The 10595-nt window shown below is 30.9% G+C and overlaps 1 protein-coding gene across 2 annotated transcripts; it reads right to left on the minus strand.

The window, feature by feature from the left end:
• Positions 1–3210: 3210 nt before the first annotated feature.
• Positions 3211–5247, minus strand: LOC105129592 (gibberellin 20 oxidase 2-like). Of its 2 annotated transcripts, none has more exons than XM_011031714.1 (4): positions 4670–5247; positions 4242–4560; positions 3734–4037; positions 3211–3575 (listed from the first exon to the last, which is right to left on the minus strand). In XM_011031714.1, exons 1-3 carry the CDS (start codon positions 5236–5238, stop codon positions 3771–3773), a joined length of 1155 nt encoding a protein of 384 aa, XP_011030016.1. In that variant the 5' UTR covers positions 5239–5247; the 3' UTR covers positions 3211–3575; positions 3734–3770. The 2 variants fall into 2 exon arrangements, with proteins under 2 accessions (XP_011030016.1, XP_011030015.1); XM_011031713.1 differs by having other exon boundaries at positions 4242–4563.
• Between the last annotated feature and the right edge of the window lie 5348 nt (positions 5248–10595).

Below are 10595 nucleotides of genomic sequence, written 5' to 3' on the forward strand. Positions count from 1 at the left end.
TCAGCCATATAAAATCCTTGTTTTACTCTTTCGAACCTCTCATGCCTTCGGTTAATTTATAGCCCCACGGAGCAATTCATTAACCCTTTGATTTGGGATTGGTTTAATAAAAAAATAGTGTTTTTTTTAAAAAAATTAAAATAATATTGTTTTTTTAAATGATATAAAAATACTTGAATTAATTCAATGACAAAACCTAAAAGATATAGCTAAATCCATGCAGTATAATTATAAAGTATTATTCATTATAATAACATTTTGTACTTTTAATTTAGATTTTTTTAAAAATTTTATTAATTATTGTTAGGTTGTTTGAGGCGTGTACTTTGCAATTTTTTTTAATTTATTTTATATAAGATTATTTTAGTTTTATAATTTTTTATTTTATTTTAACATTTAATATTAGATACAATCAAATTAAATTTTGTAATTTTTTTATTTATTTTTTTATAAATTTATCTTCATCTTATAATTCAAATTGAGAATTTGACAGGAAATCTTGGGTTCGCTCATGTTTTTTTAATTAATTTTTTTCAACCTCATCATTTAATATTGAATTAATTAAAAATTAGATTTTTTTTTATTTTTTTACTTATTTTTTATGGAATTATCTCGGTCTCATTGACCTAATTTGGAAATTTAATAATTTAATTTAGGTTAACTTATTTTTTTTTTGTTTATTTTTAATTGAATATTTTTTAAATTTTATCATTTAATATTAGATTGATTTAAAATTAAATTTTATAATTTATTTTAATTTATAAAGCTATCATAATCTCATAATTTAGATCATAAATTTAACGTGTTAACTCACTTATTTAATCTAATATATTTTTTAAAAAATATATATTTAATATATTATTATTTTAATATTTTCAAAGATATCATCCAATATAAGTTTAAAATAATAATTTTTTTTAAAAATAAAATAAAAATATCTAAATAATTTTTATATTTAAAATAAAAATATTTAATTTGCCAATAACCTACTATCAATCTAGGAGACCAAGTGGGAACATATAACAGGCTACCCAAATATCCACGCATAAAATTATTAGTAAAATGATGACAGTGTCCTTTTTACTGTACAAAGTAAATTTTTTAATCAGCTTAATATTTAAAAAATAAAATCAATAAAAATAATTTTATAAATAAAAAATAAAAAAAGTAATTTTAAAAAATAACAAAAAAAATAAAAAATTAAAAGAATTACAACAGTAATTCACAGTTTATTTAAGTATGGGGAACAGTAATTTCTCCACGTCCTTTAGCTACATATATAATTATTTTCAGTTTCATCTCCACTTTTATTTTTATTTTTTCAATTAAATAACTATCCCTTCTACCATGAAATATTAACCAAATATAATTATGTAGACATTTTCATTTTGAAAAATGTTGGCAGTGTCCTATAATATTAGCCAGAAAGAATGTTGCGCCGTTTAAAGGCAAAAACCACGACAAATGTTGCAAAGTATTCCCTTTCGATTCTATGATGCAAAAACTTCCAGATTTCCAGACACAAGAGAAGATAACACTAGCTAAAAACAAAATATAATAAAATATATTTTAGCAGAGTTAAATTACCACAGGGGATTTCTCTGTCAATCCAAGCAACCTCTTCCTCTGATATCATTCAATTGGTGCGCCATTTCTTCACTCGGATTTATGTGGAGCTTCCTGATCATACCTCTCATGTAGGGCCTTGGAAACTTTAAATGAAGTCAATAAATCATTTAGTACATGAACGTTACTTGAAGGTCACTGCTGTAATCATATGCTGTCATCTTATATTCAAAAGAAAATTAAAAGAGACCTCGAAAATAATTAAAAAAAGGGTTTCATTTAAGACCCAGAAGTATCAGATATTCTTCAATTGTGTCACTCTACATCCACCATGCAACAAAATGACACCGTTTTCAATATCATTTAATCTTTCTTGTTTAAAGAGAGTGATAATTTCAGATGTGGTGTCAGTTGAGAATTACATGATACATTTGGGATCCAATTGAGAAGGGTTTCATGCAGGGACTACAATGTTAATCATTTGATATTTGGGGGACTAACTTTAAGATGTGTGGTCACTTGTAGAAAGTTGCACTCATATCTAATTTGACAATTCCCTAGAAGATTTTAGGTGGGGAACACAAGTGATCTATAATGAAAGTGATAAGAATATTTTTATATAATAATTTTTTCTCATACTTGTATATATTTAATTTTATAAAGTGGATCTCATTAATATCATCTTATTAATTACATCTGGAGTATTATAAATTTTTTTGAAAAATCAAAGATATTTTTTTAATTATTCTCTATATTAACATATCTTTTTTAATTATTCTTTATATTAACTTTGAAAACAGATACTGAAATCAAATAAATAAAAATAATAAAATTTATGATTTAATAATGATAAAAATGTTCCATATAGAATTTATTTCTAATATTTATATCTTTTTTTTAAATGAATTATCGAAAGTAACTAAGAGAATATTTGATAAAAATGTTCCATATAGAATTTATTTAATTATCGGAAGTAACTAAGAGAATATCTTTTTAATTATTTAATGAGCACTATAATTTTTTTTGTTTTTTCTTATATAATATTTCTTTTCTTAATTGATGCAGGTATAGCTTTTCAATATCAATATCAATATAAAAAGAAAAATGTATTTTTTTAAAAAAAACACCAAATTAATAATTTGATCGGTTTGTTTCGTCTTCTTGATATTAGGTATGGCTATGTATAGTGGGACTTGTCAATTTGTCCCACATAGTCAGTCCTTTGCATCCACATGCTTGATGAAAAGGCCTTTTTGGTGCTTACAGGGAAAGTAATTTTGCGTGCACGTTGGAAATTTTCTTTGGCTGATTCTGCTATCACTCAGAAAGAATTGATGTACCAACAAAGAAAGAAAATTAAATAAATTAAAGAAAGAACAATTTATTTCGCTACAAACACTACTGTTAGCTTTGTCATTTTGAGCACTTTAGCGATGATTTAGGCTTTTTGAATTATTTTTATTTGAAAAATATTAAATTAATATTTTTAAGATATTTTTTAATAATTTTAATATGCTAATAAAAATATATTATTTTAAAATATTTTCATCACGCATCACATTATCAAACAAGTAATTTTTATAAATAAGATTTTTTTAACAATTGCGAACAATATTAATTAGCTGATGTGAGTTCTATATAAAGAAAAAAAAAAAAAAACAAGTCATGTTGTAATGGTGAATTCAAATGCTCCTAAAACAGGGGATTTTTTTTTTTTTTGATAATTGATAGATGCTAGTGATAACCTTTTTACATTATCAAAGAAAATACAAAAAGCAATTAGCCAATCCAACATTTTATTGGTTTGTGGATTTTAGCTTTTGTTCATGGCCAATAAATAAGCTAGCTAGTAATTACCAGACCTATGGGCATGAAGGAAAGTTGTCCTTTGAGAGTCTCAAATTTCTTTTCCTCTCTTCATGTAGTGTTGTTCTCCCCCAGATCTCATCAAAATCCCCATCTCTTTCAAGCTTCATTTCTTTCCCTTTCCACTCCCCTCCCCATCAGTATCACTTTCCTTTCTTTTTTTGGTGTGAGCAGAGCACATTTCAGAGAATATTTCAAAGAGAATGATTCAATAATGAGGCTTAACTACTACCCTCCAGGTCTATAGCATGCCCTTGTTCAGCTAACATTTCTTTGTTGAAGAGGACTATAGCATGCCCCCAGGTCTATTTATGCAACGCATAACTTGACCCACTTGTTCAGCTAACATTTCTTTGTTGAAGCCAATTTGTGAACATCTCAAGTGTCTTCATGTCAGCTCTGTAATGCTTTTGTGTGAATTCAAGCAACATAGGCCATGTGAAATCTGGATATATTCTTGGATTGCATGTGTCCACTAATTCCTTTGGTGGAGTTACCGTCTTGTCATTCCTTGGACATAAGAAGAAAGCAAGAGATTTTCTTGGTGTTTGGCTGTTTACCACTGCTCGGTGCAAACAACTCTTGTATCTACCATTTGATAAAGCCTGAAAGACAACAAAAACCCACCTAGTATCAGTCCTCCTTGTAATCATCAACGCAAATTTGGAAATAATTTAAACAACTGCCACGTAGCTATGAGACAATTCTATCTGTTTATCATGTATGAGATTATCACAGCACATGGACAGCACCGTTTCACTTTGATGATGATAATTTATAACACAGCTCGGTGCGGATTAGTATCTTACCATGAAGGTGTCGCCAATGTTAACGACAAAAGCGTCGAAATTGGGGCTAATCGAACACCATTCGTTGTCTGCATACACTTGAAGACCACCCACTTGGTCTTGATGAAGGATGGTTAAAGAAGTTGGATCGCAATGAGGACCAGTTCCTAAAGTAAGTTCAGGCTTTTGGCATGGAGGGTAGTAGTTAAGCCTCATTATTGAATCATTCTCTTTGAAATATTCTCTGAAATGTGCTCTGCTCACACCAAGGCTCATTCCTAATAGCTCCATGATCCCTAGTGACAAAGTGCTCATGGCCTCGCAGTAATCCTGGAACACCCTTCTGATGACAACACAAGGAAGATGAATTTTAGTTTTACAAAACGTCAAATACTAATAAAAAACATTGAACAGAACCAAATTGAATGGAAAATGTTTTTGTCACATACCCGAATTTGGCTAAGTCTTCCCCCATTCTGTCATGAAAATATTGCTCAATATGTTTTGATGAATTCTTCTCAGCTGTATAGCTAAAAGAAAGTGTTTCTTTCCATGGAAGTTTGGAGGAAAACCTGCCAGTAAAGCTACTAGCATATCCACAAGACTCGCCAATTTTTCTTTGAGCCTTTTGTTTCTCAGAAAGAGGCAATTCAAAGAAGTTGTCCATGTAATTAAGAGCATGAGCAATGAGTGTTTTATCAACTCCATGATTAACAACAAGAAAGAACCCATGTTTTTGACATGCTTCACCAACAAGTCTTGAAGCTTCCATTGCAGCATCAGGGTTACCAGAGAGGAAATCGCCCACGTCTATAAGTGGAACTTGGAGTTCAGGTGCATTAGCGCTAGGCTTTTCATGGTCAGGCCAAATGAACTGTTGAGGTATGCTTGATTGGTATTTAAGAACTTGTGCATCGAACACTAAAGACTTGCTCTCATCCTTGCATTGATCTTGATCTTTTGGATGGTGATCATGGGTCGTTTTTGAAGGCATGGTTTTGATGCAATCTATTGCCATTGCATTACGAATTAGCTTCAAAGAAATGGCAAGGCAAGATATATATGTAAGTGGCAGGGAGAGTGGCTGCTAGCCAGTCAAGAGAAACGGAAGAGAAGTGTGATGATGATAAAAGAAAAGCCAAGACCGTTCTCATTGGGGAAATCGCCGAGCGCAAATGTTGGAATCTTGTAGCTACCTGTCTTTCCCTCGCTCTTATATGCCTTGTGTGGATTTTTATTTTTGCAGGGGAGGGGGGGATTTGCAGTGTAAGCAGTTACTCAATGAGAAAATTAGGTGATATTCCAATTTGTTGGACTTGTAGTCCTTTTTATAGCTGCCATGAAAGCTCTTCCCAATGGTGTTCTTATTTTTATTTTTTTTGGATGCTCTATGCGAGTGTCAGCAGGGCACTTTATCTTGCCTTGTATCAAGAGAGTGCTTGGACCTGTGTTAGACCCATCACTTCCTGTTCTGTTTTCAATTTGCCAAAGCCCCACCTGAGAAGGGTCCGGGGCTACCACTCTGCATTCTTATTTGGGAGCAACACCAGCTCGGTAGCTGCTAAGTGCATCAAAACACTGAAACCAAAGGAGAAAACAAGCTGTTTTGAGGAGCATAATTGCCCTGCACAAACAGATTTCTCCGCTAAATCATATCTCTAAGTCATTCTTATCTTTTTATTGAATGTTAATCAAGATAATATTTTGGCTCTTTGTACTAGAATACTAACCACACATGTAACATAAGTGATTCAAGTTCCAGCACAAGCTTCACATGCATACCCATATCGAACTGATTAATTTTTAAAAATCTTCTTTATGACTACATGTATTTGGGGCGTCCAAATATCTGTCTTATCCACCATTGGACATGGATTCACCATGAAACAAAGTAAAGAGTTGAAGCAAACAACTATCGTTAATAGAACTCAAAGTTTACATAGCATTAATGAAATATGTCGGGGATAATTAAAGGGAGTTGGCAAGAAAAGATGTAAACATTGAATATGCAACCTAGTACTTTGTAATGAGTAGCTTTTGTAGCATGTATGGTTAAGCAGAATCATTGCAAATACAACATTGGAGTACAAGGAAAGAGACAGATTAAAGAAAACACCGTTCCTGTTTGAGTAGAAAAATCTTCCAGTCTTGTGGTGACACAAACTAAAGAGTAAAGGGGTTCTCCTGTCACGGAAATAGCAAGCTATAATTACTGGGAGCAAGGACTGGTGCATGGTTAGCCTAGTAGTCGGCATCTACTAAGATTGGTAAGGTGTTGATATAGGCGATGGAGGATGCCCTAGGGCTAAAGAGGTAGAAAGTAACAAGGGTAAATGATATGTGATTAAATTGATGTATTTACATCGTATCATCAGAAATGTGTCACGTGTCTTAATCTTTAAATTACAATACTAATAATAAAAAATAATATATATTATATTTTAAAATTTTATTTAATAACTTAAACTATTAAATTAAATTAATTTTTTTTAATATTAAAATTTTAATGACCAAACAGTTACAAGTTTTAATTTTATTATTTATATTTATGTAATAAAAATTAAATACAAAGTAATATAAATTTATATAAATTTTAAAATTAAAAAATAATATAAATTATATTTTAAAATCTCACCTAACAATTTAAATTATTAGATGAAATTAAGGTTATTTTTCATGGATTTAAAACCACCTAGCTATTTTTACAAATAAATTTTTAATTATACCAATAGGATTAAAGTGAGTAACTTCTCTTAGTAAAGTATCCTGAGCTTCTTCTTCTTTTTTAATCCTATTAAACATTAAATGTGTTTTGATTGTTTTATTATATTTATACATGAAAAAACTCAATAAAAGTATATGGCTTTTCTTATTAACATAAATCTCTTAGTTTTATAGTATGATGCTCTTTATAGTTTGCTCTTGCATTTATTTTCATTTTCAGTCGTCAATTTCGTTCATGTGTTTTCGATTCATCATTTTACTTTTGTGTTATCCAATTTAAATCAATTAAAAAAATTATCAAAGCTCATGAATGTTAATTTTGAATTCCAATTCTCCTGTGTGTCGTTACAAACTCTCTGTATTGGTTAATACAGAGAGATTTAAATGGGTTTTAGTAATTGGTTTTAATTGATTTAAATTATATAACATAAGGTTAGGAATAACTGAATTGGAAACACATGAATTAAATTGATGGTTGAAAACAGACAATGAGAAGAATTTCAGGGCTAAACCTTTGAAATTTTGTACAAAAAGATGTGGTTCTAATCAATGTCAAGACTATTTTGTCATACAATAGCAACATTATTGGAAACACATACTAAAAATCGTACCAATCGGGTCCTCAACTCTATCAAAATTGATTGAAAAAAGTGTCCCGACATGTTTACTGATCATGACTTTGCAATAGAATTCCTAATAATTTTGATAAAAAAAGACTGTAGTCAGTCAACTTTAAGAAGAGAAGAAGAAGAAGGAGGAGGAGGAGGCATCCCTTATTGACAAGATTAATTATTTATTTTAACTATTTTTTTCCCACAACAATGGGTGATGCCAGGCAAAATGTAGATAATTATTGTATAAAAGATGCTTAAAATGTGTGCAAGGTTGTTCTAAAAGAAGAAGAAGAAGAAGAAGAAGTAGGCATCCCTTAATGACAAGATTATTTATTTTTTTTAACTATTTTTTTTCCCACAACAATGGGTGATGCCAAGCAAAATGTAGATAATTATTGCATAAAAGATGCTTAATTTTAGCCATGGTAGTAAACCTAAAGGACAAGCCTTCATTTTCCTTTGCCGAACTTTGTCATGCCATTTTTCTTACGTTTCTCCAACCTCTCTAAATTCTTGTTTGGTATGGCCCAGAATTTTTCTTTCTTCTTCTCTATTATTGAAAAACTGAATATCGAAAAATTACAAGACGTTATTTTATTTTATTGATTAAAAAAATTAATTATTTAAAATTCAAGTTGCAACTTAAGCTATAAATGTTTTTAAGGGGATTAAGATTAGAATATTTTTTCTGCATAGACAAAACTTAAATTTTACTAGTTTTGACCGTAATATTTTAAATTGTTCAAAGGAGAGTTAGGAATTTTTTTTTTTTTACAAAACCCGGAACCATGCTATCCTCCCTTTACACAACACAATTTTTTTATAAACCACAGGTAGCATTAGTGTTTTTTTTATAAAAAAAAACCATAGAGACACAAGATGAAGCTCTTATATTTATAGAAATAGAAGCTCTAACCATCCAATAAAAAATCCTTCATCAATTAAAAAACTAATTTTATCAAGTATTAATAAGTTTTATGTCAAGTAAAAAACCAACAATTACCACGCGATAAAATCCTTAGACCATGAGGATAAAAACTTAATACAAACTTAGTTTAATTCCAGCATTTCTCCCTGACAATGTTAACATTTAATCTTTTTTTGGTACTAACTAATAGGATCCATTTAAATGTAAATAAAAATGCTCATGAAAATACCCTCTTCAAGTGAGGATATACCATAGTTTAACTGAAATAATTTTTCTATCCCTCATTGATAATCCATGATTGCTTAAATAGCAGATCATATGCATGAAACTGACTAATAGAGTAATAAAAAAACAGAGAAACATTTTAAGGCTATTACTAGTAATTAACATCTAACAAATGAAATAATATAAATGAATTCCACATACTACTCAAATAAAATACACTAGAAAGATGACATTAAGAATGCATTTATCCAACTGCTAAAACTCAGTCCATGCACGTTGCTAAAACCCAGTCTATGCACGTTTGCACGCCACTCCTATGCACTGTGTCGTTACATCTTATTTGCGTCTCCCGTCAACCTTCTCTCAAATATTTGGGATTTGGTTTGAAACCTCTAGCTAAACACCATGGCTTATCAATACTTTCCACACCGAGTGGACTCTTGTCCGCTAGGTCCACATCTATAAATTACTCAAGTAATGACTAGTGTGTCTCCCACATGGCCTCTTTAGCTGGCAAATATTTCCATTGAACCAGGTGTTCTTCTTAAAATTTCTTGCCTTTTTTTATCCAACGAGTATTCAGAATGTGTCGAGGCTCAAGCACGATCGCTCCTTCATTAGTTAAGGGTGGCAACTCAATGAATGATAGTGTATGCTCGCCAATAAATTTCTTTAAGGGGGGGACATGAAATTTTAGGTGAATGCGGGCTCTCATTAGTAGTTGAATTTTGTAAGCAACCACTCTAATTTTTTGTATCATAGGATATAACCCATGAAATCAACTGGCAAGCTTCTAGTGAGCATGTTTAAAAATTGATTGTTGCTAATAAGGATGTAACTTGAGAAACATCATTTCACTTATTTCGAACGTGACATCCCTCTTTTTTTTATCAACCATTTTTTTCATGCGATTGTTGGAGGCTTCCAAATTTGAGCTATTGTAGTATTGCATCTCCAGTTATCAGTTGCGCATCCACTTCATTGATGGAAGAAAAAATATTATGATAAAGCGGGAATAAAGGGGGTGGACACATGTATAATGCCTAAAATAGAGTCATTCTTATTAAGGCATGGTACGTTGTATTATACCATAACACAACCCAAGAAAGATAGGCACTCAACTTGCACGACAATTGATGCACAAAACATTAAAGATACTGCTTCACACAGTGGTTGACCATTTTCATTTGGTCGTCGGTTTGCGGATGATAGGCAGAGGTAGGTTGTAACTTGGTGCTTGACATTTGAAAAAATTATTGTTAAAACCTTTTAATAAAGATTGGATCGAGATCACTGATGATGGATTTTAGCAACCCATGCAACTTGATAATCCTTTCCATAAATTTTTCAGTCACAACTTTAATAATAATGGATGAGTTAAGGTTAGGAAATGTGTAATTTTACTTAACCTATCCACTACTACCAATATTATGTCCTTGTTGTGGGAAGTCGGCAATCCTTCAATAAAGTTGAGAATGATATCATCCTATACTTTGCACCGAATGGTTAATGATAAGAGAAGTCATATAGGTAAAAGTGTCTTGGATTTTATCTTTTGGCATACTTCATAGAGCTAGATGTATTCATGGACTTCTTGATAAATTTTAGGCTAATAAAGTTGTTGAGCCTACTGCTCGAACATCTGCAACACTCTTGAATTCCTCTTAATTTTTGTGTCGAAAGCCTTATGTAGTAGCCTTTTCCATAACTCCCCTTAGGAAGGAATGATTACTTTGCTTTTAAAGTAGAATAACCCATATCGTTATGTATATGGCCATTCGGTTTGAGTTTTGGCCAATTAAGCGATTGCATGAATGCATGGATCTCTTTTATATGCCTTTTGAACTTCACCTTACATGGTTACGGTGGGTATATGGAGGTAAT

Source organism: Populus euphratica, unplaced genomic scaffold (genome assembly GCF_000495115.2).
Source record: "Populus euphratica unplaced genomic scaffold, PopEup_1.0 scaffold16.1, whole genome shotgun sequence".
In the NCBI taxonomy this organism is placed as follows: Eukaryota; Viridiplantae; Streptophyta; class Magnoliopsida; order Malpighiales; family Salicaceae; genus Populus; species Populus euphratica.

Excerpts from the sequence above, each read along its gene's own strand:
- LOC105129592 (XM_011031713.1), bottom strand. The coding sequence starts at position 5,238 with ATGGCAATAGATTGCATCAAAACCATGCCTTCAAAAACGACCCATGAT. Across the intron at positions 4,564-4,669 it reads GAAGACTTAGCCAAATTCGG|AAGGGTGTTCCAGGATTACT; the intron begins GTATGTGACAAA and ends TGTTGTCATCAG. Across the intron at positions 4,038-4,241 it reads ACATTGGCGACACCTTCATG|GCTTTATCAAATGGTAGATA; the intron begins GTAAGATACTAA and ends GTTGTCTTTCAG.